This window comes from Chelonoidis abingdonii, chromosome 2 (genome assembly GCF_003597395.2).
Source record: "Chelonoidis abingdonii isolate Lonesome George chromosome 2, CheloAbing_2.0, whole genome shotgun sequence".
Lineage (NCBI taxonomy): Eukaryota > Metazoa > Chordata > Testudines > Testudinidae > Chelonoidis > Chelonoidis abingdonii.
In genome coordinates this window covers 49066065-49085289 of record NC_133770.1, presented here as the reverse complement: position 1 = coordinate 49085289, position 19225 = coordinate 49066065, and the positions used below count along the sequence as shown (strand labels likewise).

Here is a 19225-nt window from a genome sequence, read left to right as displayed (position 1 = left end):
TTCCATGATGGGCTTTCCTTCCCTGCTACTCTGGATTCCTATTCCTCTGAGATTCTGTGTTGGCCAAAGACAGGCCAGCTCATGACAGTTGGCCAACTCTGCCCTTTATGCAATCAAGTGGGGGATATGAGAACATATAGGGTGCAAGTGAGGCCCCCCAACAGAAACTGCTGGCCAAATGAATCTGATCATGTATGCATACACGCCAAGAATGGAATCCAACTCGACAGTCACTCAAAGATTAAATTATTTTATAGCATTAGCACAGTTACTGTAAGGTAAGTAACCGCTTTTGACCAATAATGCTTATCCTCCTTTCCTAGGACTATGATCATGATGGCAAGCTCTCTTACACAGATTTTGAAAAAGCTGTAAGAGATGAAAATCTTCTCTTGGAAGCATTTGGACCATGTTTGCCAGACATCAAGGTATTAAATCATTTTTGCATGTAAAAAAATTAAATAACTTGGGACAATACTGCCCGTCAGCCTAATTATTGCCTTGAAAGCTTAACACAATACATACATTCACAGTTCTTTGAGAATTTCCAGATCTCCAGTTGTAAGATATTCATGTGCCCATGCTGGATTTATGTCTGTCTATCATAGGAAAACCTACACAAACACTTCCTTGCAGCTCCAGGGCTTCCAGGATCCCCGCCCAGGACAGCCAGCCAAGCACACTGTCCCAGTGCTGGGGCTCTTAGGAGCCTGGCTCCTCCACAGCCCCAATTCCCAGAACTGCTCACCAGGCAGCTCAGGAAGAGCTTGGATTCTGTTTTCCTCAGAACAAAACCAACTTTTGAAATCCATCATGAAAGAGGATTAGCATTACTACTATCCTCTGCCCAGCTGTAGTATTTATCTTAATTTTAGAGATAGGGGAACCAAAGGCATTAGACAGTTAAGTGACTTGTCCAACTTCATATACAGTTGGTGACAAAATTGGACTGAAAATCCAGACTAACTCCTACTCTGCTCTCGTTATTAAACCATGGTCTTGTTGAAGATTCAGATCAACTGTTACATGCTCGCAGCTTCTATGCTTTGTGTACTGTGCCCTACAAACATGTACGTTTTTAAAAGGGAAACCAGGGCTCCAGTAGAAAACGAGAACACTCTAGTGCATATTACCCTGCAGTTGCAGTCCCAGAAGAAGTTTGGATATGCTCTTTATTGTCCTGTAGCATTAAAAAACAACCCACCAACACAAGCACCTCATTATTTTTATTTTTCTTAAGCGAAGGCAGGACACCATTCTCAATGCAGCCTTTGCTTTTAACTTCAGATGTTCAAAAATCAGGATATTCCCAGTAGTAGTATATCTGGTTATAACTATATATAAGTATCCTTTGGTTTCCCAAAGGATACATCACTTTGAATGTTCTGACTTAAGTTCTCAGCCATGAAGCTATTTACATTTAATTTCCATTATCAAAGTGCCAGGTGGCATCTGAGGAACTGGAAAGATGTTTTCAAATGTTCAGTCATTTGTTTACTCTTACAAGCCTCAATTTAGCACTATTATTTTCTGAATACCTTTCATCCTTTCTTAAACTAGTTTAACTAACTTATTTTATTTTACAACTATTTTGTCATGTTGTGTCTTCTTTCTTTTATAGAGCAGCATGGCATTTGAAATGCAGGCATTCCGAGAAACTGGTGATATGTAGCTCTGCTACTGGAAAACTGCAGTAAAAGACAGTTTCTCTGCATCAGTTTTCTTAAGACAGTAAAAACAGCAGCAAGTCAGAACTCTTACTTTAATACTGCATCTCGGCATTCCTTAACTTCAGTATACCTGCTACTGAAAAAATGGGTAAGAGGATAACAAATGGCTTTTAAAGGAGTTAGTGTTTCATGAGGTATAAAATATTATCTGTGTGTCTGGCTACTGAGATACAAGAATGCTACTAATTAGACATTTGTTTAATTGAATGTCAAAAAATACAAGATTTATAATCAGGAATGTTTATGCTACTGCTAGAAAATACATAATATACAGACAATTTTAATATTTCTTTACCTTTGACATTACAAAAATAAAAAACAATTGAAATTACATCCTTTAAACGCAGATGATCATCAAAGATGCTGCCAGGGATATCTATATTCTTCTTCTCTGCTTTAGCGGTTGCTTTGTTTGAGTATCCTCAGGCTTTTCCCCAAATGATTTTGGAACAGAAACTGCTACCTAGTTTAAAAAGGAAAAAGTCCAAAATCAGTAAATTGTAATTATTCCTGCTTCTGTTGCTTTTAGAATCAATGTCCCTAGATGTTTATGTAACTTCAGTATTTGAATTTTAGAAGCAGTACAGTGTACAGTATTTGTTCATTCCAATTGTATTACAGACTTTCCACCACACAGAGTTGTAAGTGAATGTTATGCACAAAGACAAATTAAAGAACATTTTTAATTCTTAGAATGACAATATGGAATACTGGGAACACAGTACAGCATCAACAAGCAAGTGAATCAGAAACCTACAACTTGCTGTATTTTAACAAATAATTGATTTTGAAGGTTTGGTAATGATAGAATGTTGTACACTTTCATTATGTGCATCAACAATAGAGGAATGTCAAAGTATAATTTAGCCACCTGCAACTAAAACTGTAATATGGAAAAAGAACAAGTGCTTTAGAATAAAGTGGGTTGTTTTTTTTAAGGTGATGTGTGAGTCATTAATTGATTTAGCAATTTAGTTGCAGTTGAGCCCCTTCAAATCTACATAGCTTTCTGTATTGAAGGTAGTGGTCTGTGTTTCTTGATTGTCTTAACTTAAGCCTACTAAATACAATAGTATATTAGTAAAAGAAAAATGTTTACTAGTGCACGTTACCTTACAGTATTACAGTTCTGATTAAAGGGCTACTGTACTATGAAAAGTGACTCTACACATGGCATTTGGAGGGCCACATTTAATCTCTGATTCCATAACAAGTTTGTTTAGTTTACAAATGCTTTTCTTCAAATTCGACTGCCAGACTGCATACAACCTGCAATCTAAGTGCAGCAATATCAGTGTAAACTCTGAAACTGAAAATGTTTGTTCATTTTGAATCAAGAGTTGGCGTAAAGCTACAGGTAGTATCTACAGAAGTAAATTAGTCCACTTGTGAACTGAAATGTGAGTACAAGTATCAGCATCTGGCCCTAAACAGCCATTACTAAACTGCATTTTAAAAGTTGTACATTCCAAGAAGGAATGCTTTTTGCATTTTGAAATCAGGAATAAAGTAGGTAGTTTGGAATAAAATGAACCCAAATATTTTGTCAAAACATTGGTTTGTTTCATGCCAGTCCCTTATAGTCTCCAAAGAAATGTGGAAAGGTATCCATTAAGCTCTAATATCAGGCAAACTGATTTCCCAGAATGTTTCCTTTAGATCTCATTTAATCATATTAATTGGAGGAAGACAGACTAATCTATCAGTCCATTTATTTATTCATTAATTTAGAATTGGCAATTCTAACTATATTTTTGCGTAACTTCAGCACCGGAGCTAGCTTAAGCTTTCCTATTTGTTTAACCCCTTTACTGTTCGCAGAAAATTAAAATAATCCTGAACCCCTGATGGTAATATAGCTGTTCAGATAAAATATTTCACCTGAGGCAGTTTGCAACATCAATGAAGAAGATATAAATAAGTTTCAAATAATTAAAAGGCAAACAAAAGGAAATTCTAGTAAGACAGTTCACAGCATCTGTATGCTTTTGTTTCATTCAAAATGAATTCAAACTAAATCAGACAGCAGAGATTTAAATGATGCCATGCAGTCTGCCATAAACAAGACTGTGTTAAATTCTTCAGAGTCTAAGTCCAACATTATGAAGACCTCAAATCCAAATATGAGGTCAGCTGCTTTAGATACTCTCAACTGCAAGGAAAAGTGAGGTATGTGGGGAGAATGAATGAATATGGAAAATGAGCAGTACCTTGATGTTACTTTTATTTCCAAAACTGACAGAGGCATAAAAAACAAAACTGTATAAAATGAAAATACTTCAACAGCACAAAGTGGGTATCAAAATGAATCAAAGTATTATGATTAGAGGGTTAAAAAAAACACTTTGGTTTTAGGTGCTTTTTTGACATTTGGCCTGATCCTGAGAGGAGACGAGAACCTGTGACTGACTTCAATGGGCATTATGGGTGCTCGTACTTCTCAGAATTAGGCCCCATTATTATCAAATTGCTGGGAAAATATCCTATATGTTGAGGTAAGCTCCTGTATGGCCCCATAAATAAACTTTAAACCAATTTTTAATGAATGAGAATATAAACATATGTTTGAAAATCAAAATTAGAAGGTTTTTTTGTTTTGTTTTGTTTTAAGAGAGCATACCTCTGTAAGTTTATTTCGAATTAAACTTGCTGAAGTATTCAATGAATCATCATCCATGTCCACTTTTGGTATTTCTGGTAGCTGTGGACCAATAATGACTTTGGTACTATCTGAGTCTACTCCAATGAAGTCAATTTGATTGCCTTGGTCTCTCTTTCTCTTTCGCTCTTGCAGTTGAGTTGTTCGGGGCATAAATCTCCCAATTCCATTATCAGAAGGAACTTTTCTTTGCAGCACAAGAGAAACTGGTGTGTTGGTATATCCCCCCTGTTGTGCACTTCGAGTCAAAGGTTTACTTTGACAAAAGGATTCAGAAGTTTCAGCACAGTTACTGACATATTGAGGGAATGCCAACACCCTCTGAAAGTGACCTCCTGAAGGACATGCTGTGTTTCTTGATGAAAATTCACAAGATGGCTGGTAAGGACAACATGCAGATGGATCCCAGTTCCCAATGTTTGCATCCACTGCACTGAATCCTAAGGTTTCTGGTTGAAAGTTATGTTCTGAGTTCTTTGAAACAGTTTTTTTAGGCTCCTGTATCTTCTTTACCACAAAATGAACTTTAACACAAAGAGAGAGTTGATTATTATATAACTTCTCTAAATTATATATAATAAAGCATTTATTTACCATAGCTGAATTAAAGTGAAGCTGACCACTAGAGTCAAGATTTTATAGCCAGTTCCAGTCTAACCTCAAGTTTCAGTTACTCATTTTTCAAAAGTTTCACCTTTCAAACTCTTTTCCAGACATGGCTTCTGCTTGATTATTAATTATACTGGAAATTTTGAGCAAAAACATTTCAGCAGTTTTTGCGAAAGGAGGAAAGCAAACCATTTTCCCAACTTTTTAAATGGTATGAGTTCATGTGATTAAAGACTGTATCATAATTTTGATCGATAATATTGGTTTATTTTTAAGAATTTTTAGATTCTCAATTTAAATTTTCACAGTTGCAGGAAATTATGGGAGGGGTCAGACAGTAATTATATAGTGACAGATTATTGAGATTCAAAAAGTTAAAGCTTTATAATCCTTACAATACAAACTATCATCACATATTGAAATACACACAGTAAATATCCTTAAACTCTAAGTTCTCATGCAGCACTTTTCTTACTTTGCCTAGCTGTACATTTTGATCATCATCAATGGAAATATTTTGTGTGTGTATAGTGAACTCAGTTTTTACTGACATTTACCAACAAAAATATAATCCTTCCAAATCTAATCATAATACAGAGGCAGAAGGAGGGAGCAACCTTAACTTTGACATCTCCTGATGCAGGTGCTTAACTGCAATGTTAAAATTCTCTTTACATTGTTTTTGATGGCGTATTAAATTAGTCCTATGAAGTTTAATATTTCACTGCTTAACATTAATTCACTTGCATTATCTTTCTGGCAATCCAGACTTCATTCCATTAAGTGTGAAAGTGCTGATTGCCACAGCAATTGTAGTTCATGATTAAGGATACGATGTGGACATGGCAGGAACGGATTCCGTGACTTTACCTGACCTCCCTGACTTCTTCAGCTTCAGCTATCAGCAGCTGAAGTCAGGGCTGGAGACGCAGCTGGAGCCAGGATTGTACGCCCCTGCCTTGCATGGCTGCAGCTGTCACTGGAGCTGGACCTATGCTCCTCTTCCCTACAGCTGGCTGGAGCCAGGACTGTGTGACATTCCTCTCCATGTGGCTGGGCTGGAACCAGGACTTCATGCCCTCCCCACCAGAGCTTCCGCTGGGGCTGGAGCTGTGCACACCCTCCGTTGCTGCAGCCGGGGCTGTGCACACCATCCCACAGCCATGGTTGCAGCTGGGGCTGTGCGCTCCTGCCCTGTGGCCGAGAATGCAGCCAGGGCCATGCTCCCCTCAAGGGCTGTCCACATGCCCCTCAGCGCCTTTGGCCAGGGCTGGAGCAGTGTAGCTGGGATGGAGCCTGTGCGATATGCCTCCACATGGCTGTGTCACCCATCCTCCCAACATGGCAGTGCGGCTTGGCCTGTCAGTCCCAGACCATGGGACTCCAGCTGTCATTTCTACCCCAGCCCTGCCTCTGTTATTTTTAGTAAAGTCACAGACAAGTTACGGGCTCCCCTGAATTTTTGTGTATTGCCCATGACCTGTCTGTGACTTTTACTAAAAATAACCATGACAAAATCTTAACCTTATTCATGATTATTAGTAAGTGTGAAATCACTAGAGTTCAGAAAGCCTAGACAATGTGTTCCTGACAGTTTACACAGAATACATATTTCCTCTTTCAATTATACTGCAGAAGTTCACTGGTGCCATTATTTTACCCAGTCAGAACCAAAGCATCTGAGCCTACAGTGGCAATATATGAAACACATGGACCCTAAACGCTTTATAAAATCTAGGGATGAGATTATGTGGTGTGCTTCTTGGAGATGCAGCACAGAACTCACAGCTCGAAGGTGGAGGGAGAGGGAATGTGACTGGTTAATGTGGCTTTAAATCAATTTTGTGCCCTTCCAATCTAGGCTGTTCGGGGTGAGGCTATCTAAGTTTCAGTAACTCCTGGGGCTGTCCTATGGGCTACAACACTGTGTGCAATCTCTACAGCGCTTCATGCTGCAGCTCCACCATTGACATATCCCACCCCCACTATCTCCATCACCAGTCCCTGCAGTGGGGGAATTCACTCCTTGGTGGATCCATGATTTTTAGGGCCTGTTTACATCATTCCAGCCCTTTTAAGCTGCATAAAGGGGTCAGAATTGGGATAAGAATCACCTCATGTTTCTTAGCCATGCTTACATTTCCGATAAATGAGATCGCACACAATGAAAACCAGGGAAACAGAAGCGTTAAAACCTGTGCATATCTTATTCCCCCATTCACCATCTTTTGTGTGGCTTTGATCATTTAGAATCCACTGAACATTGAGGTACCTTTCCATTCTGCTCTTAAAGTACTGAAGACAGATATGCATGTTTTGCAGCAAAGTAAAGATGAACAATTAACCATAAGAGTAGACATTTTTACTTTGCCAAAACATATCCACAACAAAAGTGATTCTTTAAACTTTCAATAGGGTGTCCAATTACAAACCTTTATTACTTGTTGCTCTTGCAATATACTTTCTCCTGTCTTGCAGCTTCTCCCTAGTCTCTTGGACTGTTTCAAATTCTGGAGCATAACACACATGAAGCAAACTACCAAAGAAACTCCGTTCATCCAGTTTTCTCTTGGCTACCCTAAACGAAAGGAAATTGTATTCAAATGTTACATTAATTCAGTGTTATCACAGTTCACATTTTAACAAACATATTTGAGGATCACTGATTCTCTTGATCTCTGTTTGCAATAAATGTTTCAGTTGCAACACAGTGAGGAGAACACAACACTCTTGTATGTACCAAATATATTTATGTGGGATGAATATTTTACTTCAATCTCAAGATATTTACCAATACTAAGACACCAGAGATTCTAGACAGATATTATCTATTGCAATACCTTGCACTCTGTAATTTTTGGAATTTGATAAGATAAACTTCTGTAAATTGTTCTGCTGGATACTCATCTAAAGCATTGTACTCTTCAATGGCACCATATAATGCAAATTGTTCCACTAATTCCTTCATAACGCCCAAAGCAGGAACTCCCTGTATTAGCAAATAACGAGATTCCAAGTTGACAGTATACACCTGAAAGAAATAAAAACATTTAAATACATTCACACTTCTCTTGCAATAAAACATAAAATACCATTTTCAAACAGCTCAAGAAATTTTCTTATATTATCGATTCGACCTAAAACCCTCTTAGAGCTTCAAAAATTTTAAAACATCTACCCTTTTGATTTTGAGCTTGGAGTACTGTAGGACCCCAACAGGAATTTGGAAGAATTCCATAGTCAACAAGGACCTCCTCATCAGCAAGTGGGGATAGAACTCAATCATTCTGATCCAAAAGCAGGTGTCTACCACTTGAGTTAGGGCTTATTTTTGAGCAGGTCTGATCCAGGAATGAGCAGTGCCATAGTCTAGCCAGTACATTGCAAATTCCTTGCAACAATGAACAGCTGATTTTCTGGACAATTATCATGTAGCACTGGCAAACTAAAAGAAATTATTCCTGTTGCATCTTTCTTGGTTAGAAACATTTGGAATTTACATGGGGAAAATAAAGGATCCCCAGTGAGAGAAACAACATGACTCTGTAAAGTGTCATACTAAGAGCAGACTGTTCTGCAAGTGCAGTGATCGTATAGCACATGTGCATTGGGGAAGCATTAGATACAAGATATTCTGAATAAAACAGGTTTTCCCCATTCAGCAGGTTTTGCAGGATTAGAGATCATTCTGATTCTGTTGCATAATGAGGAATATATTCCATGAAGAGCTCCACATCTGCTCAATCCATATTTAAATCCGCTAAACTCATTACAGTTAAAGGTCACAATGCATTGTCAGTGAGTCTTTCAAGAAGCTTTCTGAATGCATGACCCATGTAGTCTTCAGTATTCCTCTTTCTGTTGTTGATCACTGTTTTTACTTTCCTTCTCTCATACACCAGAGCAATGATTTTTTCTGTTACCCATGGGATGTCTTAGCTAGTAACTTCTACCATACAGGTTTATCTGCAGATTTTTTATAGCATCTTTCAGACAATCCCAAGTCACCTGGTCTTTATTTGCATTAATGATCCACAACACTTCTTTGTAGCAACTTCCGTCTCCTAATTCCTCAGAGCTTCAAGGTATTTGACTTCGTGTAACTTTTTCAGTTTGATATTCTGTCTTTTCATTATCAATCTATGATCTGATCCACAATCTGTGCTTAGCATAATCTTCTCTTCCTAATACAATTTCTAGACCTATGGGTGATCATGATCAAATCAATTTTGGTTTTTATTCATCCCTCCTGGTAATTCTTATGTATGTTTTGTGCTTTCTTTTTGTTGAAAATAAGGACTGCAGCTAATGAGACCACGTGTCTCTCAAAAATCTCAATCTTTCTTCTCTGTCATTTCTTTCACTGGCATCAAATAATATCTGTGACAGTTGGCCTTCTTCCACTTCCATTTTTCCAGTCTCCGATAAGAATTACCACTACACCTCTACCCTGATATAACGCTGTCCTTGGGCGCCAAAAAATCTTACTGCGTTATAGGTGAAAATGCATTATATCGAACTTGCTTTGATCCGCCAGAGCGTGCAGTCCCACCCCCCTGGAGCGCTGCTTTACCGTGTTATATCCAAATTTCTGTTATATTGGGTCACGTTATATCGGGGTAGAGATGTATTTCTTTCTTTTCACCACTGATTTCCATTGCTTCGACATCCTCTTCAGAATCTGTAGTTTCTTGGGACATATATTTGAATAATCATTGGACATGCTTTTATTGCTATTGTCTTTACAGGTCCAGATGACAGATTCACTTATTCAGTCCTTTCAGCTATAGTTCTATCTACCATAATTACCATTCCTTTCCCAGTTCACAATCCACCTGCACTGATAACTCTGTATTCTTTGCTGCTCAGAAGACTTGTGACAAAGTCATCTCAACCTATACAGAACATCTCAATCCTATTGTAACATTTCACCTTTCTATTTGTCCACATACATTGGGTGCTTCCTGAGTTGATTCAGTCCCCTTAACATTCCTGTGGTCACCAGTTTCACATGTCTCGCTATGCAGGGCAGTGGTTCACACCAAGGGCCAGTCAGATTGCAAGGCAGTTGAGGGACGTTAAATTGGGTGATTATGACAACTTTGGTACTAATACTCCACAAGGGCCTCAAGAATCAAGTGCAGCCATTTTTTTCAGGTTGGAACCCTAGCCTCTAGCCAAAAGACAGTCCACAAGGCAGCAGGGATTGGTAAGGAAATAAGTGAACAACAATATCATTTCACACCTACAAAGGGCACAATAATGAAGATCATATTAGAAAAATCAACTGAAATGGGGAAAACAGTATACTTGTGCTTAACTGACTTCCAAAAAGTATTTGACTCAATCTATCACTACATATTGCTCAATATATTAAGTATAAGAACTGACAGATATGAACTTTGAGTCATATAACAATTATACTGGAATCAGAAGGCAATTATAATGGAAGATGAAAACGAAATGGATATCAGGAGAGGAGTAAGCCAAAGCTGTATAATGACACCAATTTTATTCAACATTTATAGTGACTGTTTAATTGACAAAACAGAAATATTAAAAGTAATGGAAAACAGGTTAATAACATTTCCTGTGCAGCTGACACAGTGCTGTTGGCTCATTTAGAACTAGGTCTGATGAAGTTAGTGGAAATTATGTACAAATATGGCAAAGAATATGGTCCACGTTCAGCTCTAGACAAAACAAAAACTATGGTGGTATACAAGAATCCTGGCAAAACAAGCAAGATTCCAGTTAATGACAATGCTGTACAGCAACTGAGAAATTATTGCTACTTAGGAAGCATCACTTCTGGAAGACTGGATACTAAAGTCAACACCAGAATAGCAGGAGTGAAAGAGACATTCTGGAAGAATAACCATCTGATGAGAAAGGACATACATCTGAAGACTAAGTTCCAAATCTTCAGAACTTATATTTGGTCTGTTAAATTACAGCTATGAAACATGGATATTCAAACAATCAATAATAAAGAAACTACAATCCTTTGAATTATGGTGTTATAGAAAAAAATCATGGATAGACCCCGTAACCAACAAAGTAGTACTGCAGATGATTGGAACTCAGCAAAATCTAATTAGAGATCCTATTAAAAGCTTTGACTTGCAGGGCATATTTTAAGAGGTTCAGTAGGTGATGCATGTTTACAGGCACTGCAAGGTAAAGCTGATGACAGAAGAGCACAAGACAGAAAAAAAAGATCTTGGATAGACAGTGTGATCTCATGCATGGATCGACAGACCTATTCATCCACAGAGATTAGCAGAGGATCATACAGAATAGGCTACCATGCTTGCAAACCTCCAGTAATGAAGATTCCACATAAGAAGAACCACGTATATTTCCGAAACAAACAAAAAACACAATGAAAACTATTTTGAAACCCAGCAGCTTTCTTCAAATAGCCTTTAGTTAATCATAGATATTCACTAAATATGATTTAATTAGCTTTTATAATACGCTGACAAGGGATACGGTTGGAATATTTAGATCTCAAGTTTAACCAACTTTCAAAATCGCATTTTATAATTCTGATACTACAAAAACAAGAATAACTTCATTCATATGAGTAGTCCCATTATGTGAATAAAATTACATACATGTTTGCAGGATTGGACCCTGGATTTGTATGCATTGTACTCAACCTTTCAAGACAAGATAAATGAATAAATCTTTCCATTTTTGTTTTCTACAATCCATGATTTAACTGAATGGTAATGGGCTTTCTCAGTGCATAACAAAATATCTAAAGGCCCAAAACTAAAATAGTACAAGTGGAATTTTCAAATAGTGTGGGGTTTCCTTCAATGTGAATAAAGTTTTCTATAGTTTCATGACTGAACATTCCTGACGTTAATGATTCACATTCACAATACCACCAGGTTTGTGTAAAAAGGGGAGGTAAACTGTGGTCTGAACAAATTGATGTTTATTGTAATGACAGATACACACACGTTAATCAATCAAGAGGTTGCTAACCAATTTGGGGGCAAGTGTTATATCAGTTTTTACCAGACTGAAACCTCATCAATTTCCAGCCAGTGCTAAGTAGGTCAGTGTGTGTACAGTGTGTGTACAGTGCCGTGCCAGCGCTTTGAAGTGCGAGTGTGGTCGCAGCGCCAGCGCTGGGAGAGAGCTCTCCCAGTGTTGCACGTACTCCACATCCTCTATGGGTGTAGCTTGCAGTGCTCCCAGCACTGCGGCACTGTTTACACTTAGGCTTTACAGCGCTGTATCTTGCAGCGCTCAGGGGGGTGTTTTTTTCACACCCTTGAGTGCGAAAGTTGCAGTGCTGTAAAGCACCAGTGTAGCCATGACCTGTGTGTGAGGGGTGATTTGTAATCCTGTAAATCCTGCATCATCCTACAGCGTGCCTCTTCCCCCCGCCCCCCAGCAGACTGCGGCATTTGGCTGCTATATAAATAAATACGTGAAGTGCACCCACATCCCGCTAGGGAGCTAGGGCTGAGCCCCCGCTGGGAGGTGGCTCAGGGTGCCATGGCAGCGTCGAGGGGGGGCGGCGGGGTGCCATGGCATTGTCGGGGAGGGCTTTGTTCGGAACTGGGACAGAGTTATTAACAGTTCCCGCCGCTGCAGCATTCGGACCAGAGAGGACGGGGCGGCGGCAAGAGCGGCTCGTAACCTGCTGCGCTCCAGGGGTTCCTGGGCTGCGTCCCGGCGACTGAGGAGCGGCAGGCCGGGCTGTGTTCCGTACCCGGGGGCGGGTGAGGGCATTTACGGCAGGACACCCAGAGGCTCCACCAGGCCTAACCCCCGTGGCGCAGGTTTCCCGGCTGAGCGGAAGTCGGCGACCGGTTCCCGTCTGACCACGACCCGCCACACACAACTTGCTGGAAGCAGCCACCCAGAGCCCGCCCCGCCCCGCCGGTCCCACCTTCACTGCGCGGGGCCTGCGCCCCTCTCGGTACTTGGCGCGCGAGTCGCAAACGTTCTGCTGCGCGTGATGTTTACAGACGCCCCCAACTCCATCGCCAGGCGCCGCCATCTTCCCACCTTCCCCCGCGCGCCACAACCAGGCAGCACTAGCTGCTCCCCGAGAAAACAGCCAATCGCAGAAAAGGGGAGCGTTTGCCGAGCTCTCATTGGCTCCGGGCGGGGAAGTACAAGAGAGCTTTCGACGGGCCAGACAGCACCAACAGAATCCCTCGAGAGAACAGCCAATCAGAGAAAGCGGGTGAGTGTGGTACGCACTCTCATTGGCCTGTGATGGGCCATACCAATACCGCAGGAGGGTGGGGGGCAAGGTACTGAGAGCTGGTGCTTCCTTCCTTTTCTCTACTTAAGCGTGGAGTGGACACCCGATGCTACTGGGGCGCCCCGGGGTTAGGTGCTGCGGCCATTATGTGGGGCAGCGGCTACCCCGGCGGAGGAGGCGCGGGAGGTGCTGCTGTGACTGTCGCCTTCAGCGGCGCCCGGGACTGCTTCCTGCACCTGCCTCCTGCGCTGCTCTCCCACCTTCGGCTGCAGCAGGTACCGGGGTGGGCCCCCTCTGGGCGGAGGGGCCCCTCGGAGCGGCTCATTGCAGAGTCCCGTCCCCTCTCCCCACCAGCATCCTGTCACTGGGGTGGCAGCGATGCGCCCTCCTGCACCTCTCCGGGCTTCACCCCTCCCGGCGGCCGGCCGGCCGGTCTCCCCCCATCGCTACTGTGACAGCGGCACTACCCCCGCCCCCCGTCCCTGCCAGCATCCCACTGCCATGGCGACATCGAGCCCCCCCTGATACCCCCGACACCCGCCCCATGACGCTCCCCCTCCATGTCAGTGACACCCCGACACCAGCAGCTCCTCATGATGCCCCCTGATGCCAGTGATGACCCCAGTGCCAGCGCCCCTTCACAACCCTTCCACTTCGTGCCAGTGACACTCCACAATGCCAGCAACGCCCCCTAAAGCTAACATCGCCTCACAAGGCCCCCCAGTGCCAGTAATGCCTCAATATCAGCACCTCCTCACTACATCTCCTAATGCCAGTGATGCCCTACTATTGCCAGCACCTCCTCACAATATGCCCCGATGCCAACATGTCCTCACAATGCCCCAGAGGCAGTGACACGCCCAGTGCCAGTGATGCTGTCTAAATCCAGTGCCTGATGCCACGATGCCAGTTCCTCCTCACTGTCTGCAGTGCCAGCAACGTCCCCCAATGCCAGCGCTTCCTCACACTGTCCCGCCGATGCCAGCAACTCCTCAAGATGCCCCCCCCGGCAGCAACTCCCCCATGCTAGCACCTTATGCCAGCGACAATCTCCAGTACCGGCACCACCTCACAACACCCCTTCACCACTGATACCCCCTGCAGTGCCAGTGACACCACCCGATGCCAGCACTGCCCACAATGCCCCCTTGATGGTGGCAATGCCCCCTGATGCAGGTACTTCCTCATGATGATCCCTGATGCCAGCAATGACACCCTGATGCCAACACCTCCTCACAACATCCCCTAGTGCCAGTGACTCCTTCTCAATGGCAGCAGCTCCTCACAATGCTCCCCCTCCTTGCCAGCAATGCCCTGTGATGCCAGCACCTCCTCATGATGTCCCCGCATGCCAGCACCTGCTGACATTCCCATTGCCAGCAACACCCCCCTATATCAGCACCTCCTTACAATACTCACTGACACTAGTGCCTCCTTACAAGGAGGCCCTTAACACGAGCAATGCCTCTAATGGCCCCTTCCAGCATTGTCTCACAACACCCCACTCAACTTCACCATTGACCCCCTCAATGCCAGTGCCCCCTCACAATGTCCCTCTTGATGTAAGCAACACCCCATGCCATCACCCCGTCATGGTGATCACTCACATCCCATCATGATGCCCTATATCTAGGCGAGCACCCCCTTGCATCAGTCCCCCACAATGCACCCCTCAATATCCACAACACACCCTGATGCCAGTATCCCCTCATGACGCTCTTTCTCAGTGCCAGCAACACCCCTTCAAGACAAGTACTTCCTTGTGATGTCAGTGACCCCTCGCACCAATCCTCCTTGACACCAGCAATGCACCTCGCAACACCAGTGCCCCTCACAATGCCCTATTCAATGCCCCTACAATGCTAGCAGCACTGCCCTTGATGCCTCCGAGGCCCCTCTTCAACACTAGTGCCTTGTCACAATGCCCCTCTTGATTCCAGCAGCACCCCCTTGATGCCAGTGATACCCCTTCGCGACACTCCCCACCACCAGCGATAGCCCCCGATTGTTGTCAGTGCCCTCTCACAATGCCCTCACCCTCCCATTGCCACCAGAGCCCCTCACTGCTAGCATCCCCTTGTGGTGGTGAGGTGCCCCAAGCCTGTAATATTCTAGGCTGACATGACAATGTCTTGTTGGGCAACGCACAATGTGAAGTCCATGAAGCTGTGTTATGTGCAAGCCATGCTTAGACCATGGTAATCCCAAAGAATTCAGGATAGGGGCCATGTTTGGACTAGGGTCCCTTTGGCCAGTTGACAAAATCTCCCATCCATCCAGAGTCTAGACTTTGTTGTGTGCTCTCTGTTATCACAGCCAAAAATCAAACCAGGACTCTTGTGGTCGACAGGTTTCTGGAATCACTATTGGGTAGAGTTGCTACCATCCACTCTGAAATTTACAAGGACTTAGAGAGGACTTTGGGCATCCCTGATGTTAGGACCAGGAATATATACTAGATCAGATCCCTGAGACATCTAATTCAGTATCCTGCCTGTGACAGTAATCAATAGCTGATCCTTCAGAGGAAGGTACAAGAAACATAGTAGCTGACAATATAAATAACTTTCTGTCAAGTTACCTTTAACTCTTGTTGACTTGTCCAGTGAAACAAAATAAATGTGGCATCATATCATGTTTTTGACACGATACAACCCTCCACGTGTCCCTTTCCCCCCCAAATTGTAATCTGGAATGTTATTCCTGATTCCTAATGCCAGACAATCTGCCTGTGCTTATCCAAATCCCTCCTAATATCCCACATCTGTACATTTTCCACACTCCAACAATTGCTTGGTAGAATCTACATTAATGGGTGACCAGATGTCCTGTTTTTAAAGGGACAGTCCCACATTTAAGCCTTCCTGTGAGCTGCGATGGTTGGTGAGTGCAGGCAGGCGCCAGCGGTGGCTGGTTACATGTCAACTCTGCTGTCCACCCATCAGCCCTTTACATGCTTGCCCTCTTGCTGTTCTCTCCCTGCTTTGCCCCTTCACTCCCCCAGCCCTACTGCTCCTCCATATTCGCCTTCAGTGGGGCGCTCCCAGCACTGTGTGGAGAACCAGCCCCTGGTTGGAGTGCTCAGCTCACCAGGCTAGCAGGCTTCTTCCTTCCCCCACTGCCTCTGGGCACTGGGCACTGGCACCCTGGGAAAGCCCAATACCCTCTGGCCCGGAGTGCTGGCCAGGAGGAGCTGAGCCCTACATGTGCCAAAGCCCTGCGCAGTGTTAGCACAGGCAAGCCTCTCCGCCTCTCAGCTAAACTCTGGAGTGGTGGGGGGAAGTGATTTCCAGCCTGTTCATGCCCCAAACCCTCAGGTTCCACAATACCCCCCAGGGCAGGAGCTTAGCACTCTCTTTGCCCACCTCTTCCTCTGGGTCCTGCCCTCAGGGAGCAAGGGGCAGCTCCGTCCCCTAAGCACCCTCCTCTGCTGAGTCACCTTTCTGGCTGGGTTCGCTGAAGTTCCTGCAGTCAGGTTTTCTGGGCCCTGGTGCACAATGCATCCTTAGGGCTTAACCACTTCCTGCTGGTGCTGTACCCGCACTTCTTCTGCCCTGCGGCTGGAAGCAGCTCCCATCCCTTCCCTCCTGCACAGTGCCAAAATGTTGCTGCTGGCCACATTCTGGTGTGAACCCTGGCAGAAATCTGCGGAGTGGGAGAGGGCATGTGGCCCTGCATGCCTCCCTCATGAGTTGTCTCGGGAAGACGTGGTGCCAGGTACCAGGAGAGGTGGGTCCATCCTGGGGGCCCAGCCAAGCACAGAAGTTGAAGAGCGCCAGGCAGGGAGGGTCGAGTCAGTTGGTCAACCCCACTGTGTGAGATAGGTATATGGGAGTGTGTACATCACCCCTCCTCCTCTGTGTGTGTGGTGGCGGGTAGGGAGGTGTATGTCACCCCATCCCATGTGACCTCTAAAGTCTTAAAGGTAAGAAGGTAAATAAAAAGAATCCAACTACGCAGCATTTCTTCAACGGGGACTCAGTCAACTTGATGCTAATTTGAACGTTTATACGACTGCCATTGAATTTGTTTGAATATAAATAATTTTATCTGTTGTCCCATATTCAGCACAGGGTCATCCTAAAATTAATCTTTAAAGGAGAACTGACAAGATGCTCATATTGGAGTACAAAACAGATTCATAACCTTTTGTGCATGTCAACCTCTTTTTCCACCTTCATTACTTGATGTTCCTATTATGTATCAAAGTAAGGCCCCAGTGATCACATCTGATATATATAGGCAAACCCTTGCACCTGCACAGAGAGCCCTATTCAGATTTGCAATGATTCAGTGTATTACAGTGTATTTCTGTATTACTAGTGCTAAGATCCTACATTATTCATTAAAATAGGGCATGACAAATCCAGAAACGAATTACACACTTCTGTTCATTTTGTAATCAAATGGAAGATTTTGTCTATATTGTTAGTCAGAATGAGGATAATTTAATTTAAATTGTTTGATATTAATGTTGTTCTGTTCTCTGAAATCAACAGGGCCAAGCTGTGAAAGTCTCCTGGGGTCACCAGCCTATATTCTTGAGTTGGATGGAAATCAGACATCATGGTCACCATGGTGAAAATATTGCTGAAATTAACAGACATTTAGCAGAGAAACTTGGCATTGCAGAAGGAGAGCAGGTTTGGAATGCACTTTAAAAAAAAAAATTCTGAAGGAATAATGCTTTACAGTTTAGGCTCCAATCATGCAACCTGTTCCATGCAGGCAGACAGATCCCCACTGTCTTCGCTGGGGCTGTATGTGGTAAGAGGTGTCCTCTCACCTGGAATAAATTGCAGGAGTGGGGGTTTAAGCCCCAGTCCTGCAAAGATTTACCCACTGAAATCAATAGATATACTTACAGGGTGTACAGTTAAGTATTTGGGTAGGTCTCTGCAGGATTGAAGTCTGAGGATGTCGTGAAATGTTAATTTAAAGGAATAATTTAAAAGAAATAAAACAAGTTTGGAATTTTCTCATGGTAATTGTTTGTTTTCTTCAGTTCTTGTCATTTTGTTTATAATTATGCACTTATTCCTAACTCATTTGACATCCTTTCTGCCCTGAGACTTGCACTCATTTCCCTTTGCACACATGTTGCAGATTTGCTGTAAAAGGATCTGCCTTTCCTCACTGTTAGACCAGGTGCTATAGTTCTTCTTGTGACTCCTGTTACAAAGAGAAGTTGGACAGGTGCCCAGGAGACAGTATGCAGTCAAAGTTTTGTCTATCATGTGACTGTTAATCTTTTCAACAGCACAGTGTTTTGGTTATAGCAGGTGGAAAATTAAATTAATATGGGCAGAGAAGTATTACTTCACACACAGCTGTTCTAAGTATATTTCACACATGATAAACTTTATTTATAGACAGAAGGCACAGCAGGGAACATTTACATCAGGCAGTGTGGCACCTCCACTTGTTTGCTTTTTAAAAATCATTACTGGAAAGCTAATGGTTATCCAGCCACTGGACTATAGAACATCTTGTTGGGTCAACAGCAGAAGTAACTGGAAAATTTTTATGACATTGTATAGCTGCTGGAGTGGTTATTTTAATCTCATCTGGAATTGTTTTATTCTGACTCTAGATACAATAGTTAAGAAAAGTAGCCCATAGAATATTGTGAAAATCTGCCATTTTCCTACTGTTCACAAGATAATGATATTGGCTCTACTGATGAGATCTAACTAGATTAGGGTACTGTTGCCCCCCAGCTGTAGTCATGGCCAGATTTTTACACATCTATGCTTATTTAAGATAAATCCACAGTTATCCTGTTAAAATCTGGAAATTACTAGCTTACAGAAGAAAATCCTTACACGCAACCTTCAGATCCTAGCAAAAAACTCACCAAAAAAGATGCCATTAAATAAAGTCTTCTGTCCTACCAAAGGAAAAAATTAAAATAGATGGCCCCACCATCCCTTTGCCTTAGGAAGCATGTGTTTATTTGTAGTAATAGTATTCCATGATAAATATTCCCTT

The 19225-nt window shown here is 42.9% G+C and overlaps 3 protein-coding genes across 5 annotated transcripts in view; 2 read left to right on the top strand and 1 right to left on the bottom strand.

The window, feature by feature from the left end:
• The window catches only part of CLXN (calaxin), a 43107-nt gene extending 41403 nt beyond the window's left edge, over positions 1-1704 (top strand). The window contains exons 5-6 of the mRNA XM_032782336.2: positions 324-428; positions 1622-1704. Coding sequence (XP_032638227.1) covers positions 324-428; positions 1622-1672 — 156 coding nt within the window. The 3' untranslated portion in view covers positions 1673-1704. The remainder of the gene's footprint in view (positions 1-323; positions 429-1621) is intronic.
• A 290-nt stretch (positions 1705-1994) lies between these two features.
• On the bottom strand, positions 1995-13064 carry RBM48 (RNA binding motif protein 48). Its single transcript, XM_032782335.2, has 5 exons — positions 12914-13064; positions 7839-8029; positions 7431-7576; positions 4351-4913; positions 1995-2193 (listed from the first exon to the last, which is right to left on the bottom strand). Exons 1-5 carry the CDS (start codon positions 13022-13024, stop codon positions 2107-2109), a joined length of 1098 nt encoding a protein of 365 aa, XP_032638226.1. The 5' UTR covers positions 13025-13064; the 3' UTR covers positions 1995-2106.
• A 204-nt stretch (positions 13065-13268) lies between these two features.
• Positions 13269-19225, top strand: part of PEX1 (peroxisomal biogenesis factor 1) — a 49478-nt gene continuing 43521 nt past the window's right edge. For 2 of the 3 annotated variants that reach the window (XM_032782334.2, XM_032782332.2), the window contains exons 1-2: positions 13274-13509; positions 17734-17877. In XM_032782334.2, the coding sequence (XP_032638225.1) occupies positions 13381-13509; positions 17734-17877 (273 nt within the window). In that variant the 5' untranslated portion in view covers positions 13274-13380. Of the gene's footprint in view, positions 13510-17733; positions 17878-19225 lie in introns of all 3 variants that reach the window. The other variant, XM_032782333.2, reaches the window with a different exon arrangement.

What these genes read in the sequence shown, in the direction of transcription:
- RBM48 (XM_032782335.2), bottom strand. Translation starts at nt 13,024, where the DNA reads ATGGCGGCGCCTGGCGATGGAGTTGGGGGCGTCTGTAAACATCACGCG. An exon ending in GCAGGCCCCGCGCAGTGAAG is followed by an intron (nt 8,030 to 12,913) that starts GTGGGACCGGCG and finishes TATTTCTTTCAG; the next exon opens with GTGTATACTGTCAACTTGGA. An exon ending in CAAAAATTACAGAGTGCAAG is followed by an intron (nt 7,577 to 7,838) that starts GTATTGCAATAG and finishes CCTTTCGTTTAG; the next exon opens with GGTAGCCAAGAGAAAACTGG.